Source organism: Ascidiella aspersa, chromosome 6, assembly GCF_963924565.1.
Source record: "Ascidiella aspersa chromosome 6, kaAscAspe10.2, whole genome shotgun sequence".
Taxonomy (NCBI): Eukaryota; Metazoa; Chordata; class Ascidiacea; order Phlebobranchia; family Ascidiidae; genus Ascidiella; species Ascidiella aspersa.
This window is the reverse complement of record NC_139452.1, coordinates 16,987,492-17,003,475: the sequence shown is the minus strand read 5'-3', so window position 1 is coordinate 17,003,475 and position 15,984 is coordinate 16,987,492. Positions and strand designations below refer to the sequence as shown.

At 35.3% G+C, this 15,984-nt stretch overlaps 1 protein-coding gene across 1 annotated transcript; it reads left to right on the top strand.

Moving 5' to 3' along the window:
* Positions 1-1,201: 1,201 nt before the first annotated feature.
* On the top strand, positions 1,202-14,557 carry LOC146140522 (mitochondrial 2-oxodicarboxylate carrier-like). The gene is made up of 10 exons (XM_083393139.1): positions 1,202-2,477; positions 4,461-4,509; positions 4,588-4,671; positions 5,616-5,682; positions 5,751-5,810; positions 7,226-7,336; positions 9,132-9,296; positions 12,143-12,324; positions 12,553-12,605; positions 12,742-14,557. Exons 1-10 carry the CDS (start codon positions 2,351-2,353, stop codon positions 12,804-12,806), a joined length of 963 nt encoding a protein of 320 aa, XP_083249265.1. The 5' UTR covers positions 1,202-2,350; the 3' UTR covers positions 12,807-14,557.
* The last annotated feature ends 1,427 nt before the right edge of the window (positions 14,558-15,984 follow it).

The window sequence follows — 15,984 nt, the reverse complement described above, 5'->3', positions numbered from 1 at the left end:
TCTATTGGTTAGTTTTAAAAAGCAGCAACACTACAGAACACTACAATATTTGCTTATAAAAATGATTGTTTCAGGTTTATGCACGACTAGCTGCCCTTAAATATTGTAATTCTATGTTATTTACGATTTAAAGTTTACATTTTTTTATTTATTTAATTACAATTCAAAGTAAACAAGATCAAGACGAGAACGAGTTTTAGAGACGATTAAAAGTTGTTTTAAGGAGGTTTGTGTCGCTGCCTAAATGCGTTTATTGAAATAAGTTTACTAAACGATTTTAGACCTGTAAATTTTAATAAGATCTACACGAGTTCGAGACGATTTGAAGATATAATGTAAATGTTTTGTGTTCTATGGGATAAGTTACTTGTAATTTTGGGTCGCGCCTAATAGTATTTGCGGACCCCAAGTCTAGTGAACCAGTCGTGTTTCAATGAATGGCCAAAGCTCAAGTCAAATGACTTTTTTTGCGAAACTTGATGTTTTTGCGACAGTTTTAAACTTCGTGTATTTTAAGATCACATTAGCTTTAGCTCAAGCTACTTTACTAGTATTTAGACGTGATTTTAGTTTCATATGTATTATGTTTGCGCGTTTTTGAACTTGTTGACTTTTCTGTTTACCTTCTGTTCAGCTCCCAGCTAGCTTTATTTCCCGAATCCGTTTAATTTACGGTTTCGATTCGGATAAGTTATAACTTGTGCCTAACATTTGCTAGTTAGCACTAGCTGGGCACATAGCACAGTACACCTTTTCGATTTAAGATGTAAGTAAGCCCGTAAAAGTCGACCACTCTAGTTCAACGCTGATCTCCTTTTTTATTCTCCTATCTTTTTATCTAGTTTTCAATGTATATCGTACAATACATGCACGTTGCCGTGAAGTTTAGAAATAAACTTGAATTGTTGATAGGTCAAGTAGTTTACGTTAGCAACTTAGCATTGCCATTTGGAAAATGGTACTCATGTGCTGTAATCTAATTCTAACGTACATTTATTCATTTTAATTCTTGTCTTGCGAGTACGTAACGGTTAGATTTCGTTCTCCACCTACCATGTTGTTATCTGTCTAGTGTGGATTTGTTCAATACAAGCTGCCGGCTGCCTCAATCGCTCGAGGTGAATTGAGTAGTTTCACAAAATGCCTGCTATGCGTATCTCGAGGGTTTACGACACGCTGACGTGTCTGCCTGAATGCCGTTATATTTTGCTTCTGGCACTCTTTAGCAGAAACTTGCGCGGACAATTCTACCACATTTTCTTCTGGGCTTTATATTGCTAACATGATTTGGGTTGGGGTGAGAGTTAGAGTTTGGGTAAGTCAAGTATTATTATTATATTTATTTTCCCATATAAATGTGTTCCTTGTAATTTTAATTTAGGCTACTAATTTTGTAAATGTAAAAAAGGTAGGATTCTCGACCCCGCAACTTTTGTTCTAATACAGCAATATTGTGAAAAACACTTGAATAGTATACAAATCTTCTTCTCTTTTCTGTAGTGTTTATTAAATAATTTACATTAATATAGCAGATGGTAATTGAATTGTCATTTTAAGTGAGAATTTAAGTTTTTAGTGTATACAATGCAGTGTTGTAATGACTTAAGTCACTGTTTTTAAATGACTTGACTTAAGTTTTTTGGGCAAAAATACTTGACTTGACTTAAGTCTTTTGGGCAAATGACTTGACTTGACTTGAGTCATTTTGGACAAGTGATGGGTTAAAATAAATTGTTTTAATTAAGAAATTAATTATAAAATTGCGTTATTTAGCCCAATCTTTGCACATAAAAGAATTTGCTTGTTATATTCTGCTTTTATGTTATTTTTGACTTGAGTTGCTCATAATAAGGAGGAGTTTTCCGGTTTTCATAATTTAAAGTTTTATTTTTTTGGCAAGGGCTGGACTTGAAGTTGACTTGCTCTAATTATGACTTGACTTGGACTTGACTTGGGCAACCGATGACTTGGACTGGGACTTGACTTGTTATTTATTCAAAAAGACTTGCCTTGTACTTAAGTTATTTTACGAATGACTTGACTGGGACTTAAGTCATTTCAAAATGACTTGTTTACAACACTGATACAATGTAGTAGCATGTATTTAAAAAACAGATGGCAGTGGTGGACAAATCTTAAGGAATAGCTGCCAAGTCCTTTGGCCTGAGATCACTTTAAAGAAAGCATTTTCTGTGGTCAAAAATGATTGTCTTATGTTTAGTTGACAACTCTGCAAGATTGCAAAGAATGTCAAAATGTATATTTTATCTTGGTTTTCTCAATTGAAACTTACCTATTGTAACCTGATAGTATATTTACAGAGTAGGCCTCTATCTTAGTTTATTTCAGCATGGCAAATAAGTCTGATGGCGTCCTGCCTAAATCAGTGGAGGTTCTTTCCAGCCCATCGCCTATTGTCAAAAGTCCCACTTCATACAAAAGAATGTTCCAGCAACTTGTGGCTGGCGGTAGTGCAGGTAAACTGATTTGACTCTAAAATGTGTTTTATTAGGTGTATTTTTTATAGTTGTTGGTTTGTCTTATGTAACTTTTCTAAGCTACACTAAACCATTTTTGTTTAACAGTGGATCTTAGCCCACTAAAGTACAGCAGAGTAGCCTTTGGGAAGAGGGTACAAGCATATAATATTTTAATTATTTGTATACATACAAATGTGTTATTCTGAAATATGTGTTTTTTATATGACTTTCAGTACCTCCCTTGTAACATTCTGTGGCGTTTTTTTCTTCTAAAAATGATCAGGTAAGCCACAAGCCGAGGCCATGTTAGGGCTTACCGACTAATAAAGGTTTAGAACCATTGCACTAAACCAGCCCCCTCTCTATTGTAGGAATATGTGGTTATATCTAAACTATCACTTCCAGAAACAGTCTTTATTGATAATGAAATTTTAAGACATGCCACATCTAATGCCATGTATACTACCATATTTAAAATAACAACCTCAAAATCCAGATAGTTTATTTATTGAATTTTTTAAATGTATTTATGGCTACACTGTTATTTATTTTCCACTAAATGATTGTATAACAAACAACTTTTTTTTTAAATACCTAAGCCAACTTTTTATTATGACTTGACACTATATGTCAGTAGAGAGTAATTTATACTTTTGCTAATTTTGTAATGTATAAATCCTTATCCATTCTTTTTATTATCTTATGTGAATTTTGTGTGTTTAATATAATATGGTTGTTTGTCCTCAATAAACATATTACCATTTACTTTTTATAAGACTGTGTTAAATCGGTATAAGAGTTTTTTAAGGGCCACCTAATATATTCTGCTTGATTAAATGTGTTTATAATTTTTTTCAAAATCCAATTCTCCAAGCACAACACCCCAAGGCCTCTTGTTTTAATGCATTATTTTATTTATAACTCAAAAGAAACTAGTATCAGAGCCAGCTTTACTGCATATTGTTGTAGATCTCATAAATGACGGTATGATAAAATTTATGGGAATTTACATAACTTGCAATTTATAAAAGATGCAAGACACAAAAAATATAGTTCAAATTAGGATACGTCGTTGTATTTTTAATAACTAGAATGAGGATATCTGGAAAAATCTCCTTGTTGAGGACTATAGCATTGGTTCTCAACCTTTTATGGCTTGCGTCACCCCTCAGAAATAATAAATAAATTGCGGCACCCCTACAAGATTTTTTCGTAGGTAAATCACTAGAATGTCACAATAAACGCAACTGGAACAACACACATTTCTCACGTAGCCTAAAAAAGTAATTTGGGTACTGTTTTGTTCATACGTGTAGCTCCAATGTAAAAAAAAATGGAAATTTTAGTAAAGTTAAAATTGGGTACTGAAGGTATTATAATGAAATGTCCTTTTACAATAGTGATCGTTTGTGCTACAGAAGACGTTTGGCGCTTCAAATATTTTTTTGCTTGCACAATTTTTTGCCAAGTGCCTGAAATGTTGCGCATTTGTGCTAAAAAAATCCCCAGCGGGAACACTAAATTCACACCCAATGTATATGTTAAAAAAAACTTGTTCAAAAACAATTTGCCACTGTTTTTCATATGCAGTAAAAGCGATAATGCGCTGATAGAAAGGCAACAAAAATATGTTTTAAGTAATCACGTTACGACGTACGCTTTTTCTTCGATTGGTTTGCAATGGATCCTGATCGAGCCGCAGCTCATAAGCGCCGTCTTTTATTTTACTCTCTAGGGAAAATAAATCGTTACGGTTAAGATCAAACAAGTGACCCGTCAATACGTTTCTTTGCATTACCGGAATTTAATGGAAAACACAATTTCGTTTTATTATATGAGACGCATTTGAAGCGCTATAAAACTTACGTCTGATTATAAAGTAAATGTTTTTCAAAAAAAAGCTTGACTAAATCGCAAGTATAATGCAAATATCATTGTTCAACCACTAAAAATCCTAATCAAGCTTTTTCAACTGTTTAGGCCTTGTTGAAATTTGCTTGATGCATCCACTCGATGTTGTCAAGACGAGGTAAACTTGTATTCATTATAGTAATATATAATTTGTAATTTGCTAATTATATTTATTTTTAATGTGCAATCTTCTTAGGTTTCAAATTCAAGGAAGTAGCCCGGGTTCGATCCAGTATAGATCGGTGGCTCATTGCTTTACGACCATGTACAGAGCAGAAGGGTGAGTTTTTATTTAATGTTGCTCACCAAATAATTAAATTATTTGCGAACTTATGTCGAAAATTTTGAAACGAAGTGTTACACATGCGTTCATGCTGTATCATTCCACTCGCATCGCGAGTTATTTGAGGGCTATAAATGCACAAAAGGAGATATAAATAATATTTCATCGTACCGCAAATTATATTCTGTAGAACACGCTCAAAGCTAAAGTTTTTTTTTGTTAACAACACACCTGTAATAAGTATATGTATAAGATGTACTGTTCGGTCGTGTCAAGCGTATATATCAAGGTAGTCAGCTAGAGCCCAACCTACTTAAACGTTTTGGGATAACCGCGAAGAGCCACACAAAACAGAAAACCAAATTGCCGACGACTTAGGTCGGTTGTACTTGTTTAAGAAAAAAAATTTTCTTTATATATTAGTGCTTGCATAATTGCATTTAAGCAATTGACTGCAATTAATGCCAAACTGTATAATAAGTCGGAAATCAACATCTACCAAGATGGCTTATAATAGTTTAATTAACTTATTCTTGTTATAATTTATATATTTTGAATAACAAAAAATGCAACAATAATAGAGTAAAATTATATGACTTGAGGTCTACCTTCATTACTATATGGTTAAACTCAATTTCATGTACTTGTTTAATGACCTGATATGTACACCTGTTGCAGACGGTGCAGTTTAGTAAAAGCGGAGTTTGTTTTTGGTTAACCGTCTTCACTAACTAATTTAGAAAAATTATATATTTTACTATATGACTTTTACAGAAATGCGAAAAACAAAAATGCAGAAATACAACAAAAAATCTGAAAAACTTTTCATATTCTTACTCTTAGTTGGACGCACACGAGTTAAGATTTTCGCCTAAAGAAGTACCTTTGCAAATAACTTACACTCTATTTGCGACTTATAACATATGCTACCTTGGTTTCAGATTTTTATCGTTTTACAAAGGTATACTTCCTCCTATATTGGCTGAAACACCGAAGAGAGCAGTTAAAGTAAGTTTGCCGTTTTATATCTGAGTTTGTTTCCAAGCATTATCCAACAACGCTTTCGCTCGTTACAGTTCTTCTGCTTCGAAAGATACCAAGACATATTGAGTGGTGGAGGCCCCAAAACGCCCCTGGTGAGTATACCATGTGTGATAAACGCACTAACAACTTCTTGGCAGTAGTTTTCACTGCACTGGTATTTTTTCACTACATTGATGAGTTCAACTTTAAAATGTTGATATTGAGTTTTAAAGATATATTTATTTTTATCCCAAAAGTGTGTTTGAAACCCGAACAACTTCGATACAGCATTCTGGAGACGCCCGCAGAGATAAAAAAAAATAAAAACTTTCGCTTTCCTTAATCGTACCAAAACATGCAAAAATATTACGAATGTTAGTCCCTTAATGGAGCGAAAAGCTCTAGAGTCTAGAATTTGTGGTTGTTTCGTAGTTTACACAAACGACAACCGGCCAAACCTGGCCTACGCTTAAAATAACTCGCGAGACCCATCAACAAACTAGCGAACCAATATAATCAATGACGAAGCTTAATGTTTGCATAAACGCTCAAGCACTGATCTATCGCCTCGACTCCCGCCCCCGTATTGTCCGAGATGTCGTCAGCGTATTTTGTACGACTGCAAAATATGTAGCCGCTGTCTCGGCCGCTTTTGTCCTTTTTCGCGAAAGGCGTTTTGGAATGCGTAATCTCCACCATGAATGTGTTTGCTCCCCAGGGTGGAGTTTACTTAGCTTTCAGGGCGCACCGGTCCTCATTTGACCCTATATTTCTGCTACCTATATTTTTGCTACCTTAAGGTTATCAAGATCACAACAGACCAAAAATATGTTAAAAGCTATACTGTTTTTGGGGAGAGGGGTGGTTTTCATGAAGCCAACGTTGACAATTGTTTCCAACCCAGTAAGTTGGTTAGTCGTACAACGTGAAGTAGTTTGGTAACTTTTAACCACCTATAAAGTATAAACTCCATATGTTTTAATCGTACGCTCGAGGCTTAAACGTGAAAGCTGTTTTGCGGTCGCTATTTAACATCGCATACAAACCGGTTTTGCCACTGTTGACGTAGTTCGACATTGTTCATTGCTTGCCACGCACTCCTGCACAACACGACACAATGGTTAACAAATAAAAAAAGATTTTATTGAATTTTGCGACGCGTGTTAGCAATTGTCGGGAATCGGCTTGTGTGCTGTGCCAACACAGCTTCGAGAAACCTTAGCTCGTTTTGTTTTACATAATATGTTTGTGGACGTGTGATGTACGGTATTTAGACGTTGCCTCTTCATTTCACGATTCGACGCCCCATTCGACAATTCTACTATATGCAGTTTTAGCGAGTGCTTTTTTAGTTTACTTTTGCCATATAAGTCACTTAAAAACTGACAACTATCAACCCCAGTAATACCTGCGAAATTACCATGTTTAAATATAAAGGTTAAAATGTTTAAAACCGCCAAAAACATAAAAACATTTTCATGGCAATATTGAATTTTCCTTTATTGTTTCATCTTTTATTTCGTTACAGATTTATGCGATGGCTGGCCTTGGCTCAGGACTTACTGAAGGAATGGTTACTAACCCTTTCGAAAGGATTAAAGTACTACTGCAGTCTGAAATGAACGTTAAACTTAAAGATGTAAGTTTTGGTAAAATGCAGGCCTTGTCGGTCGATTGACATTTCACAACACCCTAACCCATATGGTTAAAAATCTAGTATTTTTGCAGTATTATCAGCATTTTACCAAGATTATTTTCTTTCACAAGACTGTAATATCACACCTGTTTCTCGTTTTAACGTCTGACTAAACAAAAAACATGAAGGTCTTGCTTGTGCTCGTCCGCCAGAGACCAATGTTAGTTTGGGGGCTATTTATCAGAAAAAGGCGAACCAAAAAAAGACACTTCTGCATTGGGCTGATGACAAACGTCGAAAATCATTGCCCGTTGTTGTTTCTGTCGTTTCCGTTGTTGTACCGCATAACACTGACAAACTTTCGAACACACTGGAGGGTATAGTTTTTTAGCTGATATCCCCCCGAGCTATGTGGTAGGAACAACTGTTGGATCCCGGTAGCGTGGGTCAGTTGCCGGGGTTAATCCGCTTGCAAGTCAAAGCGACGGCATCGTCTTGGTAGATCTTGTACGTGGGATTGATTGATAATTTTGTCGAGTTTTCTTTTTTTGATTTGTTTTAACTTGATTTTATTGTTTCGTTTTACATGCCTTCAAAATCAGTTAACAAACTGTGGAATCGTAAATGTTTTGACTTAAACAATTGAGAGGTGTCAATCTGACACTCTTTTCTCCGACGTTGAAGTTTGGTTTATTAGGCTTTCATACTTACGATTCATGTTTGAATGAATGGGTATTAACAATGGAAATATTTCAATTTATAGAAGTTTGATAGCTTTTGTTTGCATTTCTGATCGTAAGATAGCTTACCATAATGATAAAGAAGTTTTAAGAAGATCGTGTGTCGGTTCGAAGAAAGTTTAGGGCTAGTTCACCTACTTAAACTCGCGTTTTTTTTTTATTTTGTACAAAAAGTGCTTTTCTTCATGGGTGGCCTGGGGCAATTTGATACGATCTCGATGAATGGACCCTAAAATTTCGGTACAAAATCAAGGCTGTAGCAAAGGTAAAGTAGGAATAAATCCTCCCGTTGTGACTGTGTCATCAAAATGAGAAATGGGAGTTAGACCTGGTTATTTTGGGGGTACTTCGAATAATCCCGCAGCGGTATGAAGGACAGACGATCAAACAAAACAAATTCGTTATTTCGCGGGTGCCGCCTTGTCACGCAATGCTGGGTGAGTCAGGCTCCTACTTACCTGGCCTAGCATCGCGGCTAAAAGTCAATAGAGATCCGAGCGCGTCTAATGACACCGGAGCCGAAAATGCGCTCATCGTGGATGGTCGGCCCCACGCTCCATTGCCAATGACTGGGGCGCGGTGGGGGGAGAACGCGCCGAACGACACTGTTTTTTCTATGTGCCCCGTGTATGTTCTAAATTGCAATTCGGGTCTGCGATGAAAATTAAGGCCCGTGGAGAGCTTATCGTTCTGTCAAATCAAGCTATGTTTGTTCAGGAGTTGGAAGCGGTTCTGCGGGCACTCCTTCTCCTAATGGAGCCGGGCCTTGTTCCTCCCTACACGACAGTGTTTTTGCGTTGCCAATTGATCAACAGCAAGTTGTGTCTTGCAGTTTTCGAATTATTTTTGCCTGTCTATATTCCACATATTGCCTGGACGTTAGAAAGGGATTAGCGTACAATGGCGTTTATCATGGTTGACGCACTGGGGCAATAATGTAAAGCTTATGTTTTATGCAAATTTTATTTTCCTTATTACATTGTATTACTGCCACGGCCGTCGACCATCTTTTAATCCTAATTTACAACTAGAAAATTTATGCTTATCCTGCTGTGCAGCAACAATCAACATTCGCAAAAGCACGACAGATCATCAAATCGGATGGGTATGGAATGATGGGGATTAATAGAGGTCTCACTGCCACCCTGGGACGGCATGGAGTGTGGAACATGGTTTACTTTGGCGTCTTCCACTCCGGAAAAAAATACATCCCCGAAACAGAGGTATAAGAACATTGTGTTTTTTTATACCTCATTGCGGTAACTATATGTAAGTACATTTCTGAACTGCGTTAAGCTTCCTATGCTTTTTTAAGAAAAGTAATAGTGAACTTCTTGTTCAGTTTTGTTAAAAATGACCCGTTAGACATTTTGCTGGTTACGTTCTGAAATATCCAATATAAAAAGCTTAGTGTTAACTCGCTAAATCGCTGCCAGTGTAAAAAATTCGGTGTTAGAAACGTTGCATGTGTAAGCGACATATTTGTTTCGTTTAACATCGCAATTCAACATTAATGTATTTTTTCTCTGTATTGCAATATCTCTCACTTTAATCGATCGTTTACCCTTTGTAGAAAATTAGAACCTGTTTTATCACAACAATTTTCACATCAATCATTACCACGCAGTTAGTGATGTACAAAGGATAAAATCGGATCTTAAGAATAACTAGGAATCTTTTTTTTATATCATCCTGCACTTTTTTTTATATCAGTTATTTTAAACCGCTAAAATTTCCTTTTGATTTTTTAATTTTGAACCATATGGCATTTTACGTTTTACGACAATATACATGTTTGCGATTCATTATATTTTTCTATTTATTACATTATTAAAAAATATATATGATAAAATACCTTGCTATTCTACTTGAAACATTCCTACACACAACAGAGTACTGTGACCTATTTGGCTCGAAACTTATAGCCGCTTTACGTTGTATGACTTTTTAAATAAACCCAACGCCCAACAGTGTACGGGAAATAATTTAATTGGTTCCCGGGCAACCATTTCAGCCATTCTTATGACAACATAGAATCCAAGATAAGCGCACCTGCAGCCAATCCCGCTAATTTGCGTCGCAACGGTCGCAGGTATCCGATTTCAAAGCCAACTTCACGTCGTGGTGTGGGTTTTAGCTGCCGCTGTATTTGCGACGTGACCATTGTTGACGACACGGGTCGTCATGCCTTCTGAAGGCCACCTGGGTACAATCTAGATTTGGTTTGAATGGCTTGTTATTGTATTTATGTCATGAACGTTATTAAAATGCCTTTGCATTATACGTACGATAAAAAAACGACATGTTAAAAAAAACTTTAAAACGGTTAGTGACTATAGGTTCTAAAAATGCCTGATAAATATATGACTTCTGTTTTATTTAGACATTAAAATTCGTTAAAGGTAGTTCTATCAGCGATTTGGGCCTCCTTTATACTATCTAATTTTTTTCTTTGCTGTTACTTTTCTTAAGAAGTGTATATTTTCATGCATATCATGTTTTTCTAAAACGTTCGTCCGCACGACAAATATGCAACACGGAGTACTCACAATCAACCGTAATAAAAAATGAGTATTATTTGAGCCTTTAGGATTTTAAAAGTTTTGCAGCAGGCCCCATCTTTATATTTTGACACTTATCTTTGTGTTGTTTGTTGCGTGCATCACTTGTAACAATACTACCCTGAACCGTTTATAAACGTTGTTTTACAAAACTTGTCAGAGATAACCTTCTTCCAAAACCCCTCGCTTTCGGTGATAGTGTTACGTCACTTCCGTTACTGACCGCATCGACCCTCAACTAAATTCCAGTGCGCTTAGGCTTACGGCACACGAACCCAGTTGATGATTAATATCAACCCCACATCCCGATCCCCGGTACGCGCGTAATTAGAATGTTTATATTTACGGCGGCTTGGGCGACTCTAGCCGTGTCACGCGACGGTGACAATTGAAACGCTTTCTTCTTCTTGTTTTGCATCTCGTTTCCTATTCTCATCCTTTCTCGGGATCTCCTCTGCTTTCTCGGGACCTCCTCCCTCCTCTGCTAAGCCGTCTACTTAGGTTTAGCGCACTCAGTTTGGTACCGGCAACTTGCAGCGCTGACAATAGCGCATGTATTTCTCCGTCAGTTATTGTTTTTCCGCCCCGCCACCCGTGAAAGGCCCCATTATGAATACCTAGCCCCATAGTATGTGTGCGCACTCTTGATTAAGCGTTGCGAGAAAAGTCAAATTGTCCCCTCCTTGATTTGTGGCGGTGGAATTCATCGGCCACTGCACCTGAATGCAGCGCTGTTGTTAGCAATTGTGTCCAGAACCTAGCCATTGTTCCACCCCCCACACGAATACTGTAGCTTAACTTTTTGTTTTCAAGTTTCAAATGTTGGTCAAATTTAGGAAAATCAAAATATTATTTAATTCGACCAACGGATCATCCCAAAAAATGCATATACATCACGAGGAAAACAAAATTGAATGCTCATGGGAGCACAATTCTTATTCGTTATCGTTCTAAAGAAAACGCGTCGCACTCACACTGTACTTCACCAGCCGTGCGTTTATTATTTAATCAAAAGCCTATGTCCTGGATGCATGCAAATAATTAAAAAAAAACTTTTGCGCATCTGCGCCTATTTCATTACATCTTCTCTTCCTTCAGTAAATTAATATGATATTGCTAATTTTTTCTTTTATAGAAGTAGTTTTAGATTTAAATTATTTTATGTAAAATATAGCGTATTTTACTAAATCAAATAATATTTCCACTACCATGCATTAACGAAAAAGGTTCCTTCATTTGTTTACGCAAATTAATTGGGAATGTTCTTTTCAAAAACATTTTTCCTAGTAAATAAAATATATATTTAATGGTGAAAATAACGGCCCAAATAGACGTAAAAAGCGACATGCTTTATTGTTCAAACGTTTCGGCAAATGCTCATGCCATCATCCAATAAGGCATGTCGCTTTTTACGTCTATTTGGACCGTTATTTTCACCATTAAACTTATGACCAGATTCGTATATAGTGTTTCAAATATATATTTTACGTTAAACTTTTTGAATACAGTCTAATGTGGCGAAAGTAAGTTATCGGTTGACTCTGGGATTGATTGCCGGGACTCTCGCCTCCATAATAAACATCCCGTACGACGTTGCCAAGAGCAGAATTCAAGGACCCCAGCCTGTATCCGGGAAAATAAAGTACTACGGAGCACATAGAGCAATGTACACCATATACAAAGAAGAGGGGTATGTTGGATAAATTACAATTTTAAAAATGTTTAGGCTTTATTTTATTTTCATCAAAACATCACAAAACTAAAAATTTTAAATAAATTTTATTTGTTTTCTTTGACGCAACGAATAATTTTTTATAGTTATTTGTGCGTAATGCTTAAAGTCTTACTGTAGTTATTAGGGTACTTCAGTATTCAATTGATCACTTTTTACATTAATTTGCTGTGTTTTTTCTTGCAGGATAAAAGCTCTCTACAAGGGATTAACTCCTAAACTCATGCGTCTGGGACCAAGTAAGTTCTAATATATTTTTTAACTTTGAAATTAATCAAATGTATATACTGTATTGTAAATGCAAGATCGTAAAACTTGTATTCTAACTTTAGTTTATAACTTTTATGATATGTAACGTTCACATTATTGTTTCAGGTGGTGCAATCATGATGATGGTATACGAAACCATTTCGGAATTTTTGGCAAAAAAATTTCCCTGAGTGGTTTGGTATAAGTCCCCCATTTGTCCTACATACTAGGAAAATAACTGTTTAAAACAGTGTATTTTAACTTAAATGTTTTAAATGAAGAGTGTACAATACATTTTATATCTAAACAGCAATGCGCCATGTGAATACACCGCTTCTGGCGCACTTTGATCTTTTATATTTTATGCCATGGTTTGTAAACCATTGCTTGTGCTTTTTGTATAATAAAACCAAATCATTTAAATAAGTTTAAAAAAACCTTAACTAGTTTTATCGTAATTATAACTTGTTTATTAGTTCCTAATCATAAATCGAATTTATTGAATTTGCTATTTATTAAATTTCTGTTTTTGTTACTTTTTTTAGATTTTACGTTTTACTGGACGGTTAATCGATTGCTTAATTATATTGAAAATATAATCTTTGCTAATTTTTATGTAGTGATTTTATCTTTTATAAAAACTAATTTTCTACAAAAACAAATTCTTTATGTTTTTCTTGTGATGTGATTTACGACTAAATATTATGGGTTTTTTTAAGATAGCTAATATAACGATTGTACGTATGATGCTTTTATTGTTTACGGGGTATTTATAGATTTGTTAAACCAGTTACCTCAAACGTAAAGGAATATCTGGCTGTAATTTATAAGACGTCGTTTTAGTCGTGATTGGATACAATATATATGTATAATATTATATCTATGTATTGTATATATCATAAATTTATTTTGGTGTCATTTTTCTAGCAAGAGATTGATTTCATTTTCTTGTTTTTAAATATATATATATATTTTTTTTAACTCTTGCAAACTTTCCAAAAATTGTACAGGAAACACGTAATATATTTTATTGCTTCGCACTATCGTGGATATTTGGTGCTGACTTGAATTGAATAACAATGTTATCGTTGGTAACATAGTTCCCAGAAAGTAAAACAACTTTTCCCAAAGTATAAATTGTATTTTTATGAAATGCTTTGTCAGTTAAGCTTTTTTAAATCACGAATTAGTTTATTTTTATAATTATAAACTAAGAATGTTTAAGGAAACGCATTATAGCGTTCGGTAGCAGCAAAATTCATTTGGACACCTTACCTATTTCGAAGCAAGGATACTGCTTTGTACTAATTTTGCGTAGAGCGTACTAATTCACTTCATATTAAGCAAAAAATCTCTCTTATTTCTAAAACTATCTTTTTTTTGCTATTTGAACTTCTGGCCTAATTTTCACTTTCTGGCCTGTTGCTTATCGTATATCTAAGTGACGTTGTTTATTGCTGCAATAATTCTTTACGATAAAGTTTAATATTACGGGTTTTGATTTTTCGTATCAGAAGACAAGCTAACGCGCAATATGTGTTTTACGCCATCCGTTTGCTAGACTGATGCAATTTGTTTCATATTTATTTACGTTACAATTAATTTATTATTCTTTCGTTATTGTTGCCATAAAATGATAAGTGTTTCGACCATTTTTTTCTAGAAATTACATATGCAAAGCATTCTATAGTGGCAACAAATTTCCAGTTGTGTATTGCTGTTTGATTTCATTTCTAATTAAAACTTCTACAGTAATTTTCATTAAAAAAGTGTGTTGAATGAAGAAAACAAAACTTCTGGGAATTTTTAGCGAAAATTCTTTAGTAAATGAGAATCTAAATGATCGACAAAGTAGAGCAGTGGTGACCATCTACACGGGCTACCTCTGCAAGCATCCAATCATGTCCTCTACAAACTTGTCAAAAATCGCATATCTTTGATTTTCTATACCCAGCGTTGTACTCACGTTTTCACATTCCGTTTCTTTATAATAATTTTGAAATAGATTTCGAGACTTACTATCAATTAATAACTCTTTTGCTGGAATTCATACAAGATAACATGTATATCAGTGGTCGGCAAACTGTGGGCCTCAGAGCCATTTTGAGTGGGCCGCGAGTTACTTTTGAATAGTTTAGTGTAATTATGTAGTTGTGGACCGCGTGATAGCCGTACATTCATTGCACTTTAATTTAAGAGTTGGTGTGACATAGAATTTTTAAATTGGCTCAGCTTGGAATGGCCCACGTGTCAAATGTTCCCGAGAGCCTATCGAAATATATTTTTTGCCAACTTTAACTATATGTAATTGAATTTTTTTCGTGCTTAGCGCGCTATTCCACGTTTTATAGTATGTTTTACAATTACATGTGTCAAACAACATTGTGAAACCCATTTAACCAGCGAAGTGTTAAATGGTTCATTTTGATTTCGCCAAACTTTCTGTAACTGGTAGGCCAGGGTTGTCCAAACATAGGTATTTTTTAAATGGCATTGCGAACTTGTAAATTATAGTTGCGTTTTGGTTTCCGACTTTTGAATATAAACAAAACATATAGATGACAAGTTTTGCAACTTTAAAGTAAGTGAACGATAAAATATATCGCGCTTCTGGAAATTATTGTTTTACAGGTTTTCACTGTGACCTTTTTGCGTTATGCAATTTCAGCAAAATTGATTTAAGTAACAAACGTTCTACGCTTATTAATGCAGTCTTTTAAATTAAAAGTTTTGTTAAATACGCATTTTTTCGCACTTCGCGCGCACCATTTTGGCAGTCTCATTATTATCACTATTTGCGCACAAGTTAGACGAGAGCAGGAAGTTTATGGGGCTTTGTCGCTTATATGTCTTTCGACGTTACTTATTGATGATGCTTTGTGGCGTCATCTTTAAACATTTCAAGCCCCGACCAAACGAAAATCGTTGACCCGCCCCTGACACGCATGTAGCACTTTATGTGGCCCGCGAAGAATATGCAAGAAATATTGTGGCCCGCGATCCTGTCAATCTTAGACCACCCTGTGGTAGACTATATAGCGAGACAAGTGTACCACGGTCAGAAAATACATTTTAAGAAAAAGAAAGTTGGAAATGATATTTGTGCTATTCAACAAACTAGGTTCCCAACCAAAATTAAAATTACTGATTAAGCCACTTAGCGTCTATTCGCATCATTACCAGTAGGCTATTTTACCCCTATGAAGAAAACTGGCACTTATACGGCACAACAACGGAAAAATAAGTTAACCTAAACTCGTGAATTAACTTGTACTGCGCAAAAGGCAGCATTGATTTACTTCTGGATGAAATTCTAAGTCGAAAACTGAATTGATCTAAATATAGACTACGGAGATATTTTATAGCGGT